General features: G+C 51.1%; 1 protein-coding gene across 3 annotated transcripts in view; it reads left to right on the plus strand.

The window, feature by feature from the left end:
- Positions 1 to 24,526, plus strand: part of LOC144497164 (uncharacterized protein KIAA1614-like) — a 90,534-nt gene that overhangs the window by 64,769 nt on the left and 1,239 nt on the right. For 2 of the 3 annotated variants that reach the window (XM_078217967.1, XM_078217968.1), the window contains exons 6-9: positions 137 to 350; positions 1,712 to 1,949; positions 9,635 to 9,756; positions 19,634 to 19,815. In XM_078217967.1, coding sequence (XP_078074093.1) covers positions 137 to 350; positions 1,712 to 1,949; positions 9,635 to 9,756; positions 19,634 to 19,815 — 756 coding nt within the window. Of the gene's footprint in view, positions 1 to 136; positions 351 to 1,711; positions 1,950 to 9,634; positions 9,757 to 19,633; positions 19,816 to 24,526 lie in introns of those variants that run through there. The other variant, XM_078217969.1, reaches the window with a different exon arrangement.

Consider the following 24,526-nt stretch of genomic DNA (forward strand, 5'->3'; position numbering starts at 1 on the left):
TTTGTGCACGAGTGTTATCCAAGCACAGTTTTACCTCCACTCCATTCGCTGGCCATGTAATTCCCATCGGCTTTAAGTTAGAATCACAGGATCCTGACAACATTTTGTTACAGTTTCTCTCTCTCTTTCCGTTAAGCACAAAGACATTCCACGATGGCGAAGATTCGGCCCCAGGACAACACTACCAGCCAGGAGGATCCAGCTCCAGTCCCGGGGGAGCACCACAGTTTGGCACAGCCTCCTCTGCCAGGACCGAATGCCAGCGAGCCAGGAACCAGAGCAGGCCGCTGTGGGGAGGAGCCCAGCCACTACCTGGCCAGTGGGCCTTCGGAGGGCCATTCGGTACCAGGGTGAGTCTCAGTGCCACTGCACTCTCCGCAGCCCCGTGAGATGACATTGGCCAGTCTGTCCACCCTCCCTCACTCCCCATGTAACCCACCCTCCCTCCCTCGCTCCCGGTGTAGCCCAACCTCCCTCCCTCACTCCTGGTGTAGCCCACCCTCCCTCCCTCCCTCCCTCACTCCCGGTGTAGCCCACCCTCCCTCCCTCCCTCACTCACTCCCGGTGTAGCCCACCCTCCCTCCCTCCCTCACTCACTCCCGGTGTAACCCACTCTCCCTCCCTCACTCCCGGTGTAACCCACCCTCTCTCCCTCACTCCTGGTGGAGCCCACCCTCTCTCCCTCACTACCGGTGTAGCCCACCCTCCCTCCCTCACTCCTGGTGTAACCCTCACTCCCGGTGTAACCCACCCTCTCTCCCTCACTCATGGTGTAACCCACCCTCCCTCCCTCACTCCCGGTGTAACCCACCCTCCCACCCCCACTCCCTCACTCACAGTGTAGCCCACCCTCCGTCCCTCACTCCCGGTGTAGCCCACCCTCCCTCCCTCATTCCCGGTGTAACCCACCCTCCCTCACTGTTTGGATTGTGGGACCATGCCCTTTCCCTGTCTGTAATGTAAAGTATTGATGAGCCTGTGTGTGTGTTATTGTGTGCATGTCAGTGAATGTGTGTGTGTGTGAGTGAATGTGTGTATTAGTGCCTGTGTGTGTGTGTATGTGTGTGTGTCTGTTTGTGAGTGAATGTGTGTATTAGTGTCTGTGTGTGTGTGTGAGAGTGAATGTGTGTATTAGTTTCTGTGTGTGAGTGTGTGTGTGAGTGGATGTGTGTATTAGTGTCTGTGTGTGAGTGTGTGCGTGTGAGTGAATGTGTGTATTAGTGTCTGTGTGTGTGTGTGAGTGAATGTGTGTATTAGTTTCTGTGTGTGAGTGTGTGCGTGTGAGTGAATGTGTGTATTAGTGTCTGTGTGTGAGTGTGTGTATTAGTGTCTGTCTGTGTGTGTGTGTGTGTGTGTGTGAATGTGTGTATTAGTGTCTGTGTGTGAGTGAATGTGTGTATTAGTGTGTGTGTGTGTGTATTAGTGTCTATCTGTGTGTGTGTGTGTGTGAGTGAATGTGTGTATTAGTGTCTGTGTGTGAGTGTGTGTGAGTGAATGTGTGTATTAGTGTCTGTGTGTGTGTGTGTGAGTGAATGTGTGTATTAGTGTCTGTGTGTGTGTGTGTGTGAGTGAATGTGTGTATTAGTGTCTGTGTGTGTGTGAGTGAATGTGTGTATTAGTGTCTGTGTGTGTGTGTGTGAGTGAATGTGTGTATTAGTGTCTGTGTGTGTGAGTGTGAGCAGCATGTGACGGACACTGTCTTCTCGTTCAGTGTCACTGGGAGTAACCCTGGAGCTCGGCACAGTCCAAAGAGGCAGAAATCCAGCTCCGCCCTGCGAGCATTCTTCTCCACGCTGGGACACAACACAGTGAATAAACTGAGCAGATTCCGATCGTCCAGCCTGGAGCAAATTAACAGCCGCTCAGCAGAGAATGCGTCTGGGGAACTCCGCTGTGAGGAGATTCATGCCAATCTGAGGAAGACCCCCTCCCTACAGTCCCTTCGGCTGGTTTGTAATCCGGATCACTCGTGTTCACGGAGACGTAGCATTACAATATAGAGTGGTTGTATTAAGCTGGTGTTAGATCTTAGTAACACCACACAATGAGCTCTTGCCTTTATTATAATCAAGCTATAGAAACACAGGAGAAGAAAAGCAGCAAGATTGACAAGTGTGACCCTGAAATATATAACAAACAGGAATTTCTGGGACAGGGAAGACTGAGGGGTGATCTGCTGAGAGAGAAGATGCTTCCTCTTGTGCAGCGACCAGGACTGGGAGAGTCATAAACATCAAAACAGCATCATAGGGACAGGAGGAGGCCATTCAGCCCCTTGAGCCTGTTCCAGCATTAAATTAGATGAGGAAAGATCTGAAACTTAACTCCACCTGGCCACCTGTGACAGTCACTGATAAATCCCATTGGGAAGTCAAAATTTACCCTGCGAATCTGGTGAGAATGTGGAACTCGCTATCGCACGGTGAAGAGCATTAATCCAACAAATAGGGGAGAAAGGAATAGAAAGGTATTCTGCCAGGGTGAGATGAAGAGGGGGTGGAGTAGGGATACTGGCAGAGAGCAGTTTGGGCCGAATGGCCTGTCTCTGTGCTGTCAATTTGCTCACCTTGAATATAAACAGCACATCAGCTCCACCTGCTGGGTATTATAAGAATAGGCACTCTTGTTTTGGAATGGAGCCGAGTATCAGCTAGGATCGCCCAGTGGTAATGTCACTTCAGTAATCTGATGATCAGTGCAAGAACCCCGGTGTCCCCTTAGTTACACTGCCCAGTCTGCGCCTCGCTTGTGACTCCAGACCCCAATGCACAATGTGGTCAATACTCAGGGAATCTAGAGTTAACCCTGAGATTGGACTGAACCCAGCTCCAGTCAGTTTGAAGGCAGCCGTAGCACCCTATCACTCTTGCCCAATGCCACCCCAGCTCCACTGCTGCTCAAACCCTTGTCGTCGTCCCTGTCCCCTCCTGTAATCGCTGACTTACATTGGAGTCAATTTTAAAATTCTCACTCTCATATTTAAATGGTTTTTTTTGGTCCTTACCTCTACAACCCACTGTAGTCCTCTGACCTTCCCCAAACCCTGGCCTCTGTATAACCCCCATCATCTCCCTCTCCCTGATTGACTCCACATCTGGCAGCCATGTTCTCAGTTTGGCCTCACTTTGTGGGATTTCCACCGCTCTCTCTCCTCCCTTCCTCCTTTCAAACACTCATATCCACTCTTTCTACCTCCTTTTTGGTCTGAGCTCCTGTTATATTGTGCTAGGCCTCTGTGAATCGCCTCGGGAAATTAGCCTATGTTAAATATACAGGCGTGTTCTCATCCGAGTCAGTTCTCAAGGGGTAAGAGCGGGTGACAGGGAATGAGACACAGAGCAAACTCTAATCTATCATTTCCCTATTCTAGACATCGGACCATGGGAATGGGAGTAGTGAGGGGGTGATGGGGAGGAATCACCCTAACTTTGGAGGAGAAAGAATTTACATTTATATCACACGTCCTTCGAACACTTCTCTGTTTTTGAGTAAAGTTGCTGCTGTTATGTAGGAAAACACCTCCAATTTGTGCAGCACGGTGGCACAGTGGTTAGCACTGCTGCCTCACAGCGCCAGGGACCCGGGTTCGATTCCGGCCTCGGGTCACTGTCTGTGCGGAGTTTGCACATTCTCCCTGTGTCTGCCTGGTTTCCCCCAGGTGAATCATAGAATCATAGAAACCCTACAGTGCAGAAGGAGGCCATTCGGCCCATCGAGTCTGCACCGACCACAATCCCACCCCACATATTTTACCCGCTAATCCCACTAACCTACGCATCACAGGACTCTAAGGGGCAATTTTTAACCTGGCCAATCAACCTAACCCGCACATCTTTGGACTGTGGGAGGAAACCGGAGCACCCGGAGGAAACCCACGCAGACACGAGGAGAATGTGCAAACTCCACACAGACAGTGACCCGAGCCGGGAATCGAACCCGGGACCCTGGAGCTGTGAAGCAGCAGTGCTAACCACTGTGCTACCGTGCCGCCAGGTGCTCCGGTTTCCTCCCACAGTCCAAACACGTGTGGGTTAAATGGATTAGGCATGATAAATTGCCCCTCAGTGTCCAAAGATGTGTAAATTAGGGGGGATTAGCCATGGTGATCCTCGTATTCAACTTTTTAACCTTGTTTACCCTGTGCTAATTTGCTTGTGGATCAGTAAGTAATCCAGAGATCATCACCTTTGTGGCTCTGCTTTTTTAGTAAAGCCCCTAGCTGCTCATAATCCCTTAGCAGTACCTCTTTCTTGGTCCTGCATACCCACATGGACCATGACAACTGCATCTTCCCCCTCTCATTGCAGTTCCTTGTTTGCCCTGAATCCTGGCACCAAGTAAATAGCATAGCCATCAGCACTCAAGCCCTTGGTTGCAGAGAACGGAGAACATAGATCCTTCGAACTATAATGTCCCCTACTACAAATACATTTATTTTTACTTGTCCCCACGTGATTGGCAATCTGATCCATGGTGCCGTAGTCAGTTTGCTCATCCTCCCTGCAGCCCCTGCCCTCGTCCACACCAAGCTGCAAGAACATCAAACCTATTGGTCAAGTAATAAAGCCTACATTACTCCCTTTTGGGTCCCTATTCCTGCCTCTCTCTTAGTCTGACCGTCCTGTTCCTGACCATTGACCAAGTCTGAAGTACCTTGCCTAAGGTATGTGACTCCCCCTGGTGTCCGGTAACTTTGCCCTTCCCCAATGCATTGCAATGTCCGGTGCTCAGACCCCAACACAACAACTCTGAGCCCAAGCTCCTCGAGCTGCAGACTCAGAAACCAGATCAAACCATAAGTAGACTCCACTTGCATGCAGAAGTAGTTTCCATCAGACTGGTGTCCACCAGACCCCGCATACCACAGCTACAGCACATCACCTGCCCTGCTATCTTTATTGTGTTTTGCTTAATTAGGTTTCAATTTTGGAATATCACCCAATGAGTATCCTTTGTTATGCTATGGCATTTGATTAGTTTTCTGTAACTTCATCAAAAATTTCAGCTAGATTAGCCTGCCTTTTACAAATCTGTGCTGGCTCTGCTTAATTAACTTAAAGCTCTCAGAGTGCCGGGTTAATTTTTCTTTTCCCTGACTACGGCTTCCAAAACCTTACCCATCACTGATGTTAAACTGACTGACCTGTAGTTGCTAGGACTGTTGTCAGATTTGCCACTCTCCAATCCTTCGGCACTTCCTCATGGAGGGAAGATTGAAAGATTATGGCAAGCTCTTCCACTATCTCCACCCCCACTTGCTTTAGCAACCTGGGATGCCAAGCTATCTGTACCAGGGGAACTATCCACCCTAAGCAAGAGCGGCCTTTCCAGTACCTCCTCCATTTCAATTTTCACACTGTCCATTGTCTTTGCTATCTCTGCTTCCATCGATATTTTGTCATATCCCTCTTCCTTAGTAAACACTGATACAAAGAACTTGTTCAGTATTCCAGCCTTGCCCTGTGCCTCTAAGCATGGATCACCTTCTTTGTCCCTAATAAGACCCTCCCCACCTCCAACTATAATTTACATGCCATAAGAAGAGTTTTGGATTCCGTTTTATGTTGATTGGCATTCTATTCTCTTATTTTCTTTTTGCCTGTCATATTTTTCTCTTCACTTCCCTTCGTAACCTATTATATTTGTCCTGGTTCTCACTTCAAGAATTCACATGACGTGCATCATATCTTAATCTCTATCTCTCTCATCATCCAAGATGCCCTGTTTTTGGCTCCCTCACCTTTCACCCCTGTTTGAATGTACCTTGTCTGTGCCTGAAGTATCTCTTCCTTAAAGACCACCCATTGTTCCATTACCGTTTCTCCTCGCAGTCTTGGGTTCCATTTTACTCTTGGTTTTTTCATTGTATTGAAATGAGCCCTATTCTAATTTAGTAGTTCTATATTAGATTGTTCCTTGCTGTTCTCCATTACTATGCTAAATCTTATGATACAGTGATCACTGTTTCCCAAATGTTCCCCCACAGACTGAGTCCACTTGGTCCATCTCAATTCACAGCACCAGATTCTTTCTAGTTGGGTCAAGAACATATTGATCAAGGAGGTTTTCCTTTTTAAGTTTAAGTTTATTAATACCACGGCACGGTGACACAATGGTTAGCACTGCTGCTTCACAGCTCCAGGGACCTGGGTTCGATTCCCGGCTTGGGTCACTGTCTGTGTGGTGTTTGCACATTCTCCTCGTGTCTGCGTGGGTTTCCTCCGGGTGCTCCGGTTTCCTCCCATAGTCCAAAGATGTGCATGTTAGGTTGATTGGCCATGCTAAAATTGCCCCTTAGTGTCCTGAGATGCGTAGGTTAGAGGGATTAGTGGGTAAATATGGGGGTAGGGCCCGGGTGGGATTGTGGTCGGTGCAGACTCAATGGGCCAAATGGCCTCTTTCTGCACTGTAGGGTTTCTATGATTCTAATTAGTGTCACACATTAACACTGCAATTAAGTTACCAGGAAAATCTCCTAGTCGCCACACTCCGGCGCCTGTTCGGGTACAGTGAGGGAGAATTTAGCATGGCCAATTCACCTAACCAACATGTCGTTTGGACTGTGGGAGGAAACTGGAGCACCCGGAGGAAACCCACGCAGACACGGGAAGAACACGCAGACTCCGTACAGACAGTGACCAAAGCTGGGAATGGAACCCGGGTCCCTGCCTCGCTGTGAGGCAGCAGTGCTAACCACCGTGCCATCCGTCTGAACACACTTCAGAAATTCCAACCGCTCCTTATCTGCTACTCCAACATTATCCCAGTCAGTATTTGGGGAAGTAAAGTCCCTCAGTATCATCACTTCTTGTCTGCCATTTCCCTGCAGATTTGTTTTTCTCTCTCTCACCAATCTGAAGCCTTTGGAATACCCCAAGTTTGAGGGAATCTTTTGCTTCTGAACTCCAACCAAATGGATTCTGCCCTTGCCCCTTCAAGGATATCTGGTCTTTCCATCATTGGAAAAGTTCCGGAGAAGGCGCAGAAAAAAAGCTTCACCCTCCGGAATTGGCAGGTGCAACTCTTGGGAAAGGCCTGATAGAGGCCTTTAAAATTATGAATGGCTTCGACAGGGAGGCGGGACAGGGAGTAACGTTCCACTTTTGAAGGAATCCAGAATAAGGAGATCACACCAAGGTGTTTTATGGAAGGTTTGATGAAAGCGTGACTGAGAACAGAGGGAGACAGGGGGTAGGATGGGAAGAGGTCATTAGAGTGCAAGGAGGTTTGTGTGTCGCATAATCACCAAGACCAGTTAGGCCGAAAGCCCTATTACTGTGCTGCACTATTCAAAGCCAAGGGAGCAGAGCTGGGATATTTAACTTGGAACAAGTTCAGATTGGAGAGAGATTAGAGGCTGATAATGTCCCAGCCATTAGCTGCTGAATGATGCATTATTCATCTTGACGAGATAGGAAAAAACACTATTGTGCTGGTAAACAGTCTGTCTCTGCTTGAGAGGCAGCCTTATAGAATTGCAAATGTGAGGTCCAGTACAGTTTCAGTAAATCTTTCCAATCCATTCTTGACATCAGCAGATGTGAAATTCCACGGGGATCTCTGGGCATGTCTTCACTATATTCCACATTGACACCTTCCAGAAAACTGGTCAACTAGTAATACCAGATATCAAGTGACTTGTAGCAGCCATCTTTAGTGAGTGCCTGCTTCCTTTTTATAAGTCCTTAATAAACAGTTTGAGCAGCTGATGTATTAGCGATTAATATCACTCATGCACAAGACACATCATTGTGGCAGTGAAATACTTGGGACAGAAACAGTTATATATTCAGCCAGAAACATTAGAACCACACGAACATAGAACATCGATCCTTTATTATATTTTCCTAGCGGACTCTCTCTTCTGGTACATGTGTGTATGGAAGCCTCAAGTGGACAGAATGCACAGTGCAATTGTCAATACACAATGCTGATGCTGATTCCAAAGTAAATGGGAATTTCTGGCTGGGAGGCAGAGAGATGTCAGTTCTCATAACTATTGTGAAGTGTTAGAGGTAACAAGCCTCCTGGGGTCTTGCTTGTTGGCTCCAGGGAACGAAGAAAGAATTTTCCAGTGTTTGTCCTGAATTGAACATTGAATTTCTCTTTACTCCTGAAGAATTGGTATTGCCGGTGACGTTGGGACTCGGGAGTGGAGGAGGTTTCACTGACCAATAACTCATTGGGATTAATGACTCTGCTGCCCAATAGTAACATAGAACATAGAACATAGAACAGTACAGCACAGAACAGGCCCTTCGGCCCACGATGTTGTGCCGAGCTTTATCTGAAACCAAGATCAAGCTATCCCACTCCCTATCATCCTGGTGTGCTCCATGTGCCTATCCAATAACCGCTTAAATGTTTCTAAAGTGTCTGACTCCACTATCACTGCAGGCAGTCCATTCCACACCCCAACCACTCTCTGCGTAAAGAACCTACCTCTGATATCCGTCCTGTATCTCCCACCACGAACCCTATCGTTATGCCCCCTTGTAATAGCTCCATCCACCCGAGGAAATAGTCTTTGAACGTTCACTCTATCTATCCCCTTCATCATTTTATACACCTCTATTAAGTCTCCCCTCAGCCTCCTCCGCTCCAGAGAGAACAGCCCTAGCTCCCTCAACCTTTCCTCATATGACCTACCCTCCAAACCAGGCAGCATCCTGGTAAATCTCCTCTGCACTCTTTCCAGCGCTTCTACATCCTTCTTATAGTGAGGTGACCAGAACTGCACACAATATTCCAAATGTGGTCTCACCAAGGTCCTGTACAGTTGCAGCATAACCCCACGGCTCTTAAACTCCAACCCCCTGTTAATAAAAGCTAACACACTATAGGCCTTCTTCACAGCTCTATCCACTTGACTGGCAACCTATAGAGATCTGTGGATATGGACCCCAAGATCTCTCTGTACCTCCACAGTCTTCAGAACCCTACCTTTGACCCTGTAATCCACATTTAAATTTGTCCTACCAAAATGAATCACCTCACATTTATCAGGGTTAAACTCCATTTGCCATTTTTCAGCCCAGCTTTGCATCCTATCCTTTTCAGTTTCCCGTTCTGGCCTGGATGTGATTGTATTTTGGGGGGGGGGGGGGGGGGCAGAGGAGATTCAGCAGGATGTTGCCTGGGCTGGAGTGTTTCAGTTATGAAGAGAGGCTGGTTAGGCTGGGGCTGTTTTCCTTAGAGCAGAGAAGGCTGAGGGGAGAACCTGATTGAGGTGTACAAGATTATGAGGGACACAGATTGGGCAGATAGGAAGATACTTCTCCCCTTAGTAAAGGAGTCAACAACCAGGGGGCGTAGCTTTAAGGTAAGGGGCAGGAGAGTTTGAGGGGATTTGAGAAAACCTTTTCACCCAGAGGGTGCTGGGAATTTGGATCTCACTGCCTGAAAGGGTGGTAGAGGCGGAAACCCTCCCAGCATTTAAGAAGCATTTAGATGAGCGCTTGAAATGCCAAAGCACACAAGGCTACAGACCAAGTGCTGGGGAAATGGGATTAGAATAAATAGGTGTTTGATGGCCGGCACATGGTGGGCTGAAGGGCCTCTTTGTGCTGTGAAACTCTATGATTGGAAATGCGTGGAATGGCTGGATAAGTGCAGTTCTGTTATCTCCCACTAGGTGTCCCCATTGGCTCAGTTGAGGAAAGCTTCATCGTTTCAGTCTCTTCAGTTCCAGAAGAAAAAGAATCGATGCAGTTCATACCTTGTGGGGGAGTCGGCAGAGAGCGGCCTGGCACACAGGTAGGCTGGTGATGGAAAAACAACAGGGTTGTTGTGATGGGCAATTTTAACTTCCCCAATATAGACTGGGATTCCTTTAGTGCCAGAGGCTTGGACGGGGCAGAGTTTGTTCAGTGTGTCCATGAGTGCTTCTTGAGGCAATATGTAGTTATTCCAACTCGGGAAGGGGCTATCTTAGACCTGGTTCTGGGAAATGACAGTAAGAAGTTTAACAACACCAGGTTAAAGTCCAACAGGTTTATTTGGTAGCAAAAGCCACACAAGCTTTCGAGGCTCTGAGCCCCTTCTTCACCTGAAGAAGGGGCTCAGAGCCTCGAAAGCTTGTGTGGCTTTTGCTACCAAATAAACCTGTTGGACTTTAACCTGGTGTTGTTAAACTTCTTACTGTGTTTACCCCAGTCCAACGCCGGAATCTCCACATCCTGGGAAATGAGCCCAGACAGGTGATTAATATCTCAGTGGGGAACTATTTTGGGAACAGTGATCACAATTCTATAAGTTTCAAGCTACTTGCAGAGAAGAATAGAAGTGGTCCCAGAGTGAAAGTACTAAACTGGGGGAAGGCTAACTACGACAGTGTTAAGCAGGAGCTACGGAATGGAGACTGGGGGCGGCTGTTTGAGGATAAATCCACATCCGATATGTGGGAGTCTTTTAAAAGTTAGCTGTTAACAATTCAGGACAAGTGTGTCCTTGTAAAAATGAAAGATAGAGATGGCAAAGTTTGGGAACCCTGGATGACCAGGAGAGATTGTGAGCTTAGTGAAGAAGGAGGCAAACATAAATTTCAGGAAATTGAAAACGGATAAGGCACTTGAGGAATACAAAGATAGCAAGAAAGAGCTTAAACAGAGATTTAGGAGGGCTAAAAGGGGCCATGAAGTGTCCGTGGCAGGCAGGATTAAGGAGAATTCCGGTGCTTTTTATGCGTATATAAGGAGGAAGAGGGTAGCTAAGGAAAGGGTGGGTCCACTCAAGGACAGTGGAGGGAATTTGTGTGTGGAGCCAGATGAGGTGGGTGAGGTCCTTACTGAGTACTTTGCATCAATATTCATAAAGGAGAAGGATGTGGTGGATGGTGAGTATAGAAAGGAGGATGTTGACATTCTAGGACATGTTGAGATAAAAAGGAAGGAGGTATTGAAGGTTTTGAAAAAAACATTAAGGTGGACAAGTCCCCAGGGCCAGATAGGGTTAATCCCAGAATACTGAGAGAGACGAGGGGAGAAATTGCTGAGGCCTTGGCCAAAATCTTTGCATCCTCTTTAGCCATGGGCGAGGTACCAGAGGATTGGAGGGTAGCTAACATTGTTGGTCTGTTTAAGAAGCGCAGAAGAGACAATTCAGGAAATTACAGCTTTACATCAGCGGTGGGGAAATTATTGGAGAAGATTCTTAGGGACAGGATGCATTCGCATCTGGAAGAGAATAGGCTTATTAGCGATAGGCAGCATGTTTTTGTGAAGAGGAGGTCGTGTCTCACAAACTTGATTGAGTTCTTTGAGGAAGTGACAAAGAAAATTGACCAGGGCAGGGCGGTGGATGTTGTATACGTGGACTTTAGTAAAGCCTTCGATGAAGTTCCTCATGGCAGGCTGATACAGAAGGTGAGGTCATATGGGATCCGAGGTGACTGATGAGATGGATACAAAACTGGCTTGGGCATAGAAAGCAGGGAGTAGAAGTGGAAGGGTACTTTTCTAGCTGGAGATCTGTGACAAGCGGTGTTCCACAAGGATCAGTGCTGGGACCTCTGTTGTTTGGAATATTTATAAATGATTAGGAGAAAAATGTAGGTGGTCTGCTCAGTAAGTTTGCAGATGATACAAAAATTGGGGAAATAGCGGATAGTGAGGAGGATTGTCAGAGGATACAGCAGGATATAAATCGGTTGGAGACCTGGGCCGAAAGATGGCAGATGGAATTTAACCCGGACAAATGAGAGGTGATGCGATTTGGAAAGTCTACTGTGGAAGGAAAGTATACAGTAAATGGTAGAGCCCTTAGAAATATTAGCATTCAGAGGGACCTAGGCATGCAGATCCACAGTTCCCTGAAGGTGGCAACTCAGGTGGACAAGGTGGTCAAGAAGGTGTATGCTGGCCTTCATCAGTCAGGGCGTTGAGTATAGGAATTGGAAAATCATGTTGCTACTGTATAAGATTTTGGTTAGGCCGCATTTGGAAAATTGTGTATAATTTTGGTCGCTACACTACCGATAGGATGTTGATGCATTAGAAAGGGTGCAGCAGAGATTTACCAGGATGTTGCCTGATTTGGAGGATATGAACTATGAAGAAAGGTTGAACAAACTTGGATTGTTTTCATTGAAGCGTCGGAAGATGAGGGGGGAGCCTGATAGAGATTTACAAGATTATGACAGCCTTGGATAGAGTGGATAGTCAGAGTCTTTTTACTAGGGTCAAAGGGTCAATTACTCAGGGGCATAGGTTGAAAGTGAGAGGGGGAAAGTTTAAAAGAGATATAAGGGGAAAGTTTTCACACACAGGGTGGTGAATGCCTGGAACACCCTGCCAGAGGTGATGGTGGAAGCAGATTCTATAACAACGTTCAAGAGGCATCTGGATAGATACATGAATAGGTAGGGAGTAAAGGGATATGGACCACATGGAGGCAAGAAAATATTAGATTAGTGAGGCATTTGTGACGGCACAGACTTGGTGGGCCGAAGGGCCTGTTCCTGTGCTGTACTGTTCTTTGTTCTTTACGACAATCAAGGTTGAGCAATGGTGAAGGGGTGGGAGAGGCAAGGATGAAATGGGAGCCTCGGTGAACTGCCTCTATCCCTGCCGATATATCTCTATCGCTATTGACTGAAGCCCAACAACCTTCCGAGATCCCTGACCTCTTCCAATTCTTATACATGCCCAGTTTTAATTTCAATTTTATGACTCCTTGTTCTGGAGCTCCCCCCCTCCACCACTCTCTCCATGACTAGAAAGAAATTGTATCTCTCTATCTAACCCTGTCAAGTCCATTAGTCATCTTACATAGCTCAGTGAGACCAATCGTCTATCTTCAAGGGAAGCAAACCTAGTCCCTCAAAATGTAGCTTCCTCAGTCTCATGACATTTTAAAAATACCATTCGAGGGAGGTGGGTGTCACTGGCATTTATTGGCCCTCCCTCAGTGCCCTCGAGAGGGTGATGGTGAGCCGCCTTCTTAGACCACTGACTGTCCGTGTGGCGAAGGTGCTCCCACAACGTTGACATCACCCAATCCAAGCTGCAAGGTCTCCGTTGTGGTCTTTTTTTACACAGCTTTACTGTAACAGCCCATAATTTATTTTAATGTTCTTACCCCAGCACCATCCACAATTCCGTTTTGACCAATTCTAACCCACCCTTTCCCAGAATCTGGATGGCTGTTATGGGCTGGAGTTTGACCTGTTGTATTTCTTGTAGCTTTGATGGTGAGAGCTGACTGGTTAGCAACGGCTGGAGAAGTTTTGTTTTTAACCTGGGTTATATTGGAGTAGAATTTTTTCCCGAGGAGAATTTCCTAGCTGTATCTCAACATGGGGTTGAGAATTTACTGAGAGGGTGTTTCCTCCTCCTAACTCTAGCTCTGATTGGCTGATGCTTCCCCTTTGGAGTGATCCATGGTATTTGTTACATATTTAAGTGGTTGCTTTAAGAGCCAGTCACATGATTCAATGGCTTTGTCATTGGGGTGTTGCACAGGCTGCTGTTTTAGTTTCAATTGTTTTTCTGTAACAGCAACAGCTCCTTTTAATAAATCTGTTGTTGTCAGTTTGAATCTTCATGTGCAAACCACATCTTTTCTTTTTGTTGAAAACCCACAACCCTTAACATATTTAGAGCATGACAATATTGGTGTCAGCTATGGTTTACGTGATAGCACTTTAACCTCTTAGTCAGGAGGTTGCAGGTTCAATTCCCACCTTGGAGATTTGAGTCTCGAATCCGGGCTGCAGTTTCAGAATATTGAATCAGGAGTGCAGCATCGTCAGAATATTAAATGAAAGTAAAAGATCCTGCGTTCTCCTGGGTAACCTGGCCAAGATTTACTCTCAAACAATGTCACAAGAAAGCAAATCATTGTCACCTTACTGCTTTGTCTCTACATAACTTTAAATGATGGGAGCTGCCGTTACTGGGGATAGGCGCTCAACCCTGCTGGGATTTCTTCAGCTCTCTATCCAGAGGCTGGTCTGACACAGAACCATGACCTCCACCACGGGCAGGACACGGAGGATGGTCACAGAAGGCAGGTCAGGATCAAACCCCATGCTGCTCGCACCAATCTGGTCCTCATCAGCCAGTCAGGCAACTGGACCAAGCCCCAAGCCCCACAGCCAGGGACGCGACCAACTGCTCCATAGACCTCCCGTGCTAAGACTAGTACCGAACAAATCCACTTACTCAGTGAAAGGCAGGAGCACCACAGGCCTAATCAGTTCACTCTGACTACTTACTTTAATTATTTCTCTTTAAGTTTCTCTCTTGAGAGTGCTGATTCCTCCAGACAAGAGGAAGGCTCACCACCACCTTCTCTCAGGGTTTAGGGATTGACCAATAAATAACAGTGAGGCCTACATCCTAGAGTTTTAAAAATATCACAAGGCTTAGAGAACCTCGAAAGACAAGTTGTTTAGACTAGGCTTGCTTTGCAGTGAGATTAGAAAGATTGAGCTGGTGACCGAATTGAGGGTTTATGATGTGGGAAATTTGGAAGCCAGTTCATGCACATCAAGCTCCCACAATGAGATAACGACCAGGTAATCGTTTAGTGATGTTAATGAGGGGTAAATATTGGCCAGGGCACCAGGGGCAAACTCACCAGCTTTTCCTCCAATAGTGTCATGGGATGTTTTACATCCACCTGAGAGGGCAGAGGAGTCATTGTTTTATCATTTCATCGGAAAGACAGCACCTCTGACAGTGCAGCACTCCCTCAGTACTGCACTGGAGTCTCCGCCTGAGCCACGCACTCAAGTCTGGAGACAAGTCTGAACCCATGACCTTTGGATTCCAGGGCAAGAGTGTGACCCGTCACGCCAGGAGTGACATAGGCTGAGAATGTTCTCAGCCTTTCTGTCGACTTGTGTTGCTGGGGAATCGGACAGAACGTGATTGGCCATCCTTCCGTTCTTCCACTTTGTTTCCTTGAGATTCCAAAGGGGACAAAGGTCTGACGTGTGACAGGAAATGATGTAACTGTGCCAGTGTGGGTCTGCGTCTGTAGGACAAACATCAACACAATTGTGTGGGTCTGTCTCACAAGGTAATGTTCAGTCGGGAGGGTCTGGAGGCGGGTGTGGTTGGAGGCGGGTGTGGTTGGAGGCGGGTGTGGTTGGAGGCGGGTGTGGTTGGAGGCGGGTGTGGTTGGAGGCGGGTGTGGTTGGAGGCGGGTGTGGTTGGAGGCGGGTGTGGTTGGAGGCGGGTGTGGTTGGAGGCGGGTGTGGTTGGAGGCGGGTGTGGTTGGAGGCGGGTGTGGTTGGAGGCGGGTGTGTTTGGAGGCGGGTGTGTTTGGAGGCGGGTGTGTTTGGAGGCGGGTGTGGTTGGAGGCGGGTGTGGTTGGAGGCGGGTGTGGTTGGAGGCGGGTGCGGTTGGAGGCGGGTGTAGTTGGAGGCGGGTGTAGTTGGAGGCGGGTGTAGTTGGAGGCGGGTGTGGTTGGAGGCGGGTGTGTTTGGAGGCGGGTGTAGTTGCAGGTGGGTGTCGTTGGAGGCGGGTGTCGTTGCAGGTGGGTGTCGTTGCAGGTGGGTGTCGTTGGAGGCGGGTGTCGTTGGAGGCGGGTGTCGTTGGAGGCGGGTGTCGTTGGAGGCGGGTGTCATTGGAGGCGGGTGTCGTTGGAGGCGGGTGTAGTTGGAGGCGGGTGTAGTTGGAGGCGGGTGTCGTTGGAGGCGGGTGCAGTTGGAGGCGGGTGCAGTTGGAGGCGGGTGCAGTTGGAGGCGGGTGTAGTTGGAGGCGGGTGTGGTTGGAGGCGGGTGTCGTTGGAGGCGGGTGTGTTTGGAGGCGGGTGTGTTTGGAGGCGGGTGTGTTTGGAGGCGGATGTCGTTGGAGGCGGGTGTGGTTGGAGGCGGGTGTAGTTGGAGGCGGGTGTAGTTGGAGGCGGGTGTAGTTGGAGGCGGGTGTAGTTGGAGGCGGGTGTAGTTGGAGGCGGGTGTAGTTGGAGGCGGGTGTAGTTGGAGGCGGGTGTAGTTGGAGGCGGGTGTAGTTGGAGGCGGGTGTAGTTGGAGGCGGGTGTAGTTGGAGGCGGGTGTAGTTGGAGGCGGGTGTAGTTGGAGGCGGGTGTAGTTGGAGGCGGGTGTGGTTGGAGGCGGGTGTGGTTGGAGGCGGGTGTGGTTGGAGGCGGGTGTGGTTGGAGGCGGGTGTGGTTGGAGGCGGGTGTGGTTGGAGGCGGGTGTGGTTGGAGGCGGGTGTGGTTGGAGGCGGGTGTGGTTGGAGGCGGGTGTGGTTGGAGGCGGGTGTGGTTGGAGGCGGGTGTGTTTGGAGGCGGGTGTGTTTGGAGGCGGGTGTGTTTGGAGGCGGGAGTGTTTGGAGGCGGGTGTGTTTGGAGGCGGGTGTGTTTGGAGGCGGGTGTGTTTGGAGGCGGGTGTGTTTGGAGGCGGGTGTGTTTGGAGGCGGGTGTGTTTGGAGGCGGGTGTGTTTGGAGGCGGGTGTGTTTGGAGGCGGGTGTGTTTGGAGGCGGGTGTGTTTGGAGGCGGGTGTGTTTGGAGGCGGGTGTGTTTGGAGGCGGGTGTGTTTGGAGGCGGGTGTGTTTGGAGGCGGGTGTGTTTGGAGGCGGGTGTGTTTGGAGGCGGGTGTGTTTGGAGGCGGGTGTGTTTGGAGGCGGGTGTGTTTGGAGGCGGGTGTGTTTGGAGGCGGGTGTGTTTGGAGGCGGGTGTGTTTGGAGGCGGGTGTGTTTGGAGGCGGGTGTGTTTGGAGGCGGGTGTGTTTGGAGGCGGGTGTGTTTGGAGGCGGGTGTGTTTGGAGGCGGGTGTGTTTGGAGGCGGGTGTGTTTGGAGGCGGGTGTGTTTGGAGGCGGGTGTGTTTGGAGGCGGGTGTGTTTGGAGGCGGGTGTGTTTGGAGGCGGGTGTGGTAGGAGGCGGGTGTGGTAGGAGGCGGGTGTGGTAGGAGGCGGGTGTGGTAGGAGGCGGGTGTGGTTGGAGGCGGGTGTGGTTGGAGGCGGGTGTGGTAGGAGGCGGGTGTGGTAGGAGGCGGGTGTGGTTGGAGGCGGGTGTGGTAGGAGGCGGGTGTGGTAGGAGGCGGGTGTGGTTGGAGGCGGGTGTGGTTGGAGGCGGGTGTGGTTGGAGGCGGGTGTGGTTGGAGGCGGGTGTGGTTGGAGGCGGGGTGTAGTTGGAGGCGGGTGTGGTTGGAGGCGGGTGTGGTTGGAGGCGGGTGTGGTTGGAGGCGGGGTGTGGTTGGAGGCGGGTGTGGTTGGAGGCGGGTGTGTTTGGAGGCGTGTGTGTTTGGAGGCGGGTGTGGTTGGAGGCGGGTGTGGTTGGAGGCGGGTGTGGTTGGAGGCGGGTGTGGTTGGAGGCGGGGTGTAGTTGGAGGCGGGTGTGGTTGGAGGCGGGTGTGGTTGGAGGCGGGGTGTGGTTGGAGGCGGGTGTGGTTGGAGGCGGGTGTGTTTGGAGGCGGGTGTGTTTGGAGGCGTGTGTGTTTGGAGGCGGGTGTGGTTGGAGGCGGGTGTGGTTGGAGGCGGGTGTGGTAGGAGGCGGGTGTGGTAGGAGGCGGGTGTGGTTGGAGGCGGGTGTGGTTGGAGGCGGGGTGTAGTTGGAGGCGGGTGTGGTTGGAGGCGGGTGTGGTTGGAGGCGGGGTGTGGTTGGAGGCGGGTGTGGTTGGAGGCGGGTGTGTTTGGAGGCGGGTGTGTTTGGAGGCGGGTGTGGTTGGAGGCGGGTGTGGTAGGAGGCGGGTGTGGTAGGAGGCGGGTGTGGTAGGAGGCGGGTGTGGTTGGAGGCGGGTGTGGTTGGAGGCGGGTGTGGTAGGAGGCGGGTGTGGTAGGAGGCGGGTGTGGTTGGAGGCGGGTGTGGTAGGAGGCGGGTGTGGTAGGAGGCGGGTGTGGTTGGAGGCGGGTGTGGTTGGAGGCGGGTGTGGTTGGAGGCGGGTGTGGTTGGAGGCGGGTGTGGTTGGAGGCGGGTGTGGTTGGAGGCGGGGTGTAGTTGGAGGCGGGTGCGGTTGGAGGCGGGTGCGGTTGGAGGCGGGTGCGGTTGGAGGCGGGTGCAGTTGGAGGCGGGTGCCGTTGGAGGCGGGTGCGGTTGGAGGCGGGTGCCGTTGGAGGCGGGTGCAGTTGGAGGCGGGTGCCGTTGGAGGCGGGTGCGGTTGGAGGCGGGTGCGGTTGGAGGCGGGTGCGGTTGGAGGCGGGTGCGGTTGGAGGCGGGTGCCGTTGGAGGCGGGTGCGGTTGGAGGCGGGTGCGGTTGGAGGCGGGTGCGGTTGGAGGCGGGTGCGGTTGGAGGCGGGTGCGGTTGGAGGCGGGTGCGGTTGGAGGCGGGTGCGGTTGGAGGCGGGTGCGGTTGGAGGCGGGTGCGGTTGGAGGCGGGTGCCGTTGGAGGCGGGTGCGGTTGGAGGCGGGTGCGGTTGGAGGCGGGTGCGGTTGGAGGCGGGTGCCGTTGGAGGCGGGTGCGGTTGGAGGCGGGTGCGGTTGGAGGCGGGTGCGGTTGGAGGCGGGTGCGGTTGGAGGCGGGTGCGGTTGGAGGCGGGTGCGGTTGGAGGCGGGTGCGGTTGGAGGCGGGTGCGGTTGGAGGCGGGTGCGGTTGGAGGCGGGTGCGGTTGGAGGCGGGTGCGGTTGGAGGCGGGTGCGGTTGGAGGCGGGTGCGGTTGGAGGCGGGTGCGGTTGGAGGCGGGTGCGGTTGGAGGCGGGTGCGGTTGGAGGCGGGTGCGGTTGGAGGCGGGTGCGGTTGGAGGCGGGTGCGGTTGGAGGCGGGTGCGGTTGGAGGCGGGTGCGGTTGGAGGCGGGTGCGGTTGGAGGCGGGTGCGGTTGGAGGCGGGTGCGGTTGGAGGCGGGTGCGGTTGGAGGCGGGTGCGGTTGGAGGCGGGTGCGGTTGGAGGCGGGTGCGGTTGGAGGCGGGTGCGGTTGGAGGCGGGTGCGGTTGGAGGCGGGTGCGGTTGGAGGCGGGTGCGGTTGGAGGCGGGTGCGGTTGGAGGCGGGTGCGGTTGGAGGCGGGTGCGGTTGGAGGCGGGTGCGGTTGGAGGCGGGTGCGGTTGGAGGCGGGTGCGGTTGGAGGCGGGTGCGGTTGGAGGCGGGTGCGGTTGGAGGCGGGTGCGGTTGGAGGCGGGTGCGGTTGGAGGCGGGTGCGGTTGGAGGCGGGTGCGGTTGGAGGCGGGTGCGGTTGGAGGCGGGTGCGGTTGGAGGCGGGTGCGGTTGGAGGCGGGTGCGGTTGGAGGCGGGTGCGGTTGGAGGCGGGTGCGGTTGGAGGCGGGTGCGGTTGGAGGCGGGTGCGGTTGGAGGCGGGTGCCGTTGGAGGCGGGTGCCGTTGGAGGCGGGTGCCGTTGGAGGCGGGTGCCGTTGGAGGCGGGTGCCGTTGGAGGCGGGTGCGGTTGGAGGCGGGTGCGGTTGGAGGCGGGTGCGGTTGGAGGCGGGTGCGGTTGGAGGCGGGTGCGGTTGGAGGCGGGTGCGGTTGGAGGCGGGTGCGGTTGGAGGCGGGTGCGGTTGGAGGCGGGTGCGGTTGGAGGCGGGTGCCGTTGGAGGCGGGTGCGGTTGGAGGCGGGTGCGGTTGGAGGCGGGTGCGGTTGGAGGCGGGTGTGGTTGGAGGCGGGTGTGGTTGGAGGCGGGTGCGGTTGGAGGCGGGTGCGGTTGGAGGCGGGTGCGGTTGGAGGCGGGTGCGGTTGGAGGCGGGTGCGGTTGGAGGCGGGTGTCGTTGTGTTGTGACATGGATGCTTTGTGCAAATGTCTTCCTTTTATCATTGACAGTGAGGCCAAGCCTTCTGGCCACAGGCCAATCACATCCCTCAGCACGGAAGATATTGGATCGCCCAATCAGCTAAGGGTTATCGGTCAGGTGACGCAGACATTCACTGACGCCAGCTTCATGCTTGAGCTGTCCAAACCGGCCCATGGACCTTTTGGATTTCTCATCTCCAGATCGCGTGGACGTGAGTACTGGCATGTGGAGTTTAGCCCTTGTTAATGGTTTCTTTTTCATTTATAGGACCAACTGTTAGCTATGAATGGCCTGAAGTTTGCTTGGCACTGACCCTTTCCACCACAGGAACCTTACTGGGAAGTGTGGTACAAATCCTCTTTGTACAAATGTGGAACAGGAGTAGGCCATTCAGCCCCTTGAGCCCGTTCTGCCATTCAGTTTGAACTTGCATACTCAAGCTGTCAGCATGTTTCTGAGAAAGAACATTCTGACAACATTCTGGGGCTGATGTCTCCACTCAGAACTTCGGGTTACTATTTGCCTTCTCTCTGAGATTCCGTGGTTACGCACATAGCCTGTAGAAGGACCAGCCCCTCCCGAAACATTGCAGTTCTTTGCTACATGGTCTGATTAGTCCTCTAACCCCAATTTTACTATCAACATCCTGGGGGTTACCATTGACAAGAAACTGAATTGGACTAGCCTTATAAATACTGTGGCTTCAAGAGAAAGTCAGAGGCTGGGAATTCTGCAGAGAGTGACTCACCTCCTGACTCCCCAAAGTCTGTCCACTGCATAAGGCACAAGTCAGGAGCGTGATGGAAGATTCTCCAATTGCCTGGATGGGTGCAGCTCCAATAACAGTCAAGAACCTTGACACCATCCAGGACAAAGCAGCCTGCTTGATGGGCACCCCATCCACAAACATTTAATCCCTCCATTACCGATGCACAGTCACAGCAGAGTGTACCACCGACAAGATGCCCTCCATGAACTCACCAATGTTCCTTAGACGGCACCATCCAAGCCCATGACCACTACCATCTAGAAGGACAAGACACATTGGGAACACCACACCTTGGAGGTTTTCCTCCAAGCCACTCACCATCCTGACTTGGAAATATAGCACCGTTCCATCACTGTTGCTGGGTCAAAATCTTGGAACTCCCTCCCCCACAACACTGTGGGCGCACCCACACCTCGGGGACTACAGCGGCTGAACAGGCAGCTCACCACCACCTTCTCAAGGGCAACTAGGGATGGGTAATGAATGCTGGCCCAGCCAGTGACACTCGCATCCCAGAGTAAATATGCATGTTAAAAACTAGTCATTTCATTTGTATACCTCGTGTAGGTATATATTAAAATATTCACCACAATTATTTCAATTGAACTGTTGTGATTCCATATGTAAATATAACAGGAAACAAAATGACAGAGAGGTGAAAGCTCAATTGATTTGCTTTTGATGCTGATTATCTGAGTGAGGAATCTTGGCCAGGCATCTAGAGACCTTCCTATTCTCTTCCTATTAATGTGTTCGAACTTCTGTATCTCCCAGATCTGGAATTTTAAAAATCCTGTGCTACTCGGCCTTTGATGAGTTAGCTGTGCTCTATCATGGTGCTGACAAACTTTCCCTCCAGCTTCTCCCTCCCCCCACACCCCATGTACACTCTACCCTATCATAGACTCTACCCCCCATTTAATCCCCTCCCACACCCCATGTACACTCTACCCTATCATAGACTCTACCCCCCAATTAATCCCCTCCCACACCCCATGTACACTCTACCCTATCATAGACTCTACCCCCCAATTAATCCCCTCCCACACCCCATGTACACTCTACCCTATCATAGACTCTACCCCCCATTTAATCCCCTCCCACACCCCATGTACACTCTACCCTATCATAGATTCTACCCCCCATTTAATCCCCTCCCACACCCCATGTACACTCTACCCTATCATAGACTCTACCCCCCAATTAATCCCCTCCCACACCCCATGTACACTCTACCCTATCATAGACTCTACCCCCCATTTAATCCCCTCCCACACCCCATGTACACTCTACCCTATCATAGACTCTACCCCCCAATTAATCCCCTCCCACACCCCATGTACACTCTACCCTATCATAGACTCTACCCCCCATTTAATCCCCTCCCACACCCCATGTACACTCTACCCTATCATAGACTCTACCCCCCATTTAATCCCCTCCCACACCCCATGTACACTCTACCCTATCATAGACTCTACCCCCCAATTAATCCCCTCCCACACCCCATGTACACTCTACCCTATCATAGACTCTACCCCCCATTTAGTCCCCTCCCACACCCCATGTACACTCTACCCTATCATAGACTCTACCCCCCATTTAATCCCCTCCCACACCCCATGTACACTCTACCCTATCATAGACTCTACCACCCATTTAATCCCCTCCCACACCCCATGTACACTCTACCCTATCATAGACTCTACCCCCCATTTAATCCCCTCCCACACCCCATGTACACTCTACCCTATCATAGACTCTACCCCCCAATTAATCCCCTCCCACACCCCATGTACACTCTACCCTATCATAGACTCTACCCCCCATTTAATCCCCTCCCACACCCCATGTACACTCTACCCTATCATAGATCATCCCACCCATTTAATCCCCTCCCACACCCCATGTTCACTCTACCCTATCATAGACTCATCCCACCCATTTAATCCCCTCCCACACCCCATGTACACTCTACCCTATCATAGACTCATCCCACCCATTTAATCCCCTCCCACACCCCATGTACACTCTACCCTATCATAGACTCTACCCCCCATTTAATCCCCTCCCACACCCCATGTACACTCTACCCTATCATAGACTCTACCCCCCAATTAATCCCCTCCCACACCCCATGTACACTCTACCCTATCATAGACTCTACCCCCCATTTAATCCCCTCCCACACCCCATGTACACTCTACCCTATCATAGACTCTACCCCCCATTTAATCCCCTCCCACACCCCATGTACACTCTACCCTATCATAGACTCTACCCCCCAATTAATCCCCTCCCACACCCCATGTACACTCTACCCTATCATAGACTCTACCCCCCATTTAATCCCCTCCCACACCCCATGTACACTCTACCCTATCATAGACTCATCCCACCCATTTAATCCCCTCCCACACCCCATGTTCACTCTACCCTATCATAGACTCATCCCACCCATTTAATCCCCTCCCACACCCCATGTACACTCTACCCTATCATAGACTCATCCCACCCATTTAATCCCCTCCCACACCCCATGTACACTCTACGCTATCATAGACTCATCCCACCCATTGAATCCCCTCCCACACCCCATATCCACTCTACATCTGCATAATCTAAATTATCCATCTACCTTTACCGCCAAATGCATTCCTTACTGACCAGTTGCCTGACCTTGTGTGAAATTGTTTTACAACCAGATACTCATGAACCATATTCTATTTAGCATTAGCAATTACCATAAGTAAAGGGAACAGGAGTAGGCCATTCAGCCCTTCGAGCCTGCTCCGCTATTTAATAAGATCACGGATGATATAACACTCACTAAGTCCACTTTCCTGCCTTCTCTCTGTAACCCTTAATTCCCGACTGATTAAAAGCCCATCATTCTCAGCTTTGAAAATATTCAAGGACTCGGCCTCCGCACCTTCCTGGAGTAAAGAATTCCAAAGATTCACCACTCTTTGAGAGAAGAAATTCTTCCTCAAATCTGTCTTAAATCAGCACCCTGTAATTCTGCAACTATGCTCTCTGGTCCTCTTTCCTCATATGGCAGTCCCTCCATACCCCGGATCAGCCTAGTAAACCTTCTCTGTACTGCCTCCAGTGATAATATATCTTTCCTTAAATAAGAGGACCAAAACCGTACAGAGTGTTCTAAATTTGGCCTCATTAGTACCTTGTACAATTGCAGCAACATCTCTTTATTTTCATACCGGTATAAAATGACCCACTCCCCATTGTCTCATCAATGCCAGTGCATGCCCTGTGCCCACCCTGAATGGCCCCTCCTATTCTCCATGCCAACTCACACCCAACCCCTATGGCTCCTTGTAGCCCCCGTATTGACCTAATGCCACCTTATGCAAATCCACCCATCATCACCCTTTGATATTACACTCTCTGTGCCAATTCACCCAGTATCCACCATAGACAGACCTCATGGGCATGTTAAGATAAAATAAAGTTCCAACAATGCATAACAACATGTTATGGTATTAGAAAACATTAAATGCGCTCAAGTTTCTAATCCCTTATAGAAATAGGCAAATCAGAAACAGCTACCTCTTTGAGCTGTCAATCAAACTGTGAACTTAGGACCCCCTACTGAGATAATGATAGGGATAATGTGGAAAATAGCCAAAATTAATTATAACATAATGATATCCCTTGGGGTAATGTGAACAAACATAACTGTGAGAAAATATTTTTTTCAACTCTCCGTGACATAGGCAGTCTATTTTTTTCATTTTAATGGGCTGATGATTCAAACTTCACAGCCCAAGTGCTTTTTAACCTCTCACTGACACATGCAGTCTGTTTATTTTAATTTTAAAGGGCTGGGGATCTGAATACCTTCATAGCTGGACAATCGACAGAACCTATCTACCCTTCAACGGCATTTATGATTACTCCATCAATGCGCAACTCCTATACTCTGGGGAAAGTCCCTAGCTCCAGTGAAAATGGGGTCTGATCAACCTCAGGACTGAGTTCAGATGGCCCTGCTGAATTTGGGTGGATCACATGAGGGTGGATCTCTTTCCCACAACCGGTGAGAATGGGATCCATTGGTAATGCGGGAGGAACTTAAGGATCTGTGTGTGACCTACCAGTTTTAAAGGTCTGTGTAGATTCTCCACAACTC

The sequence above is a fragment of the Mustelus asterias genome, chromosome 8, assembly GCF_964213995.1.
Source record: "Mustelus asterias chromosome 8, sMusAst1.hap1.1, whole genome shotgun sequence".
In the NCBI taxonomy this organism is placed as follows: Eukaryota; Metazoa; Chordata; class Chondrichthyes; order Carcharhiniformes; family Triakidae; genus Mustelus; species Mustelus asterias.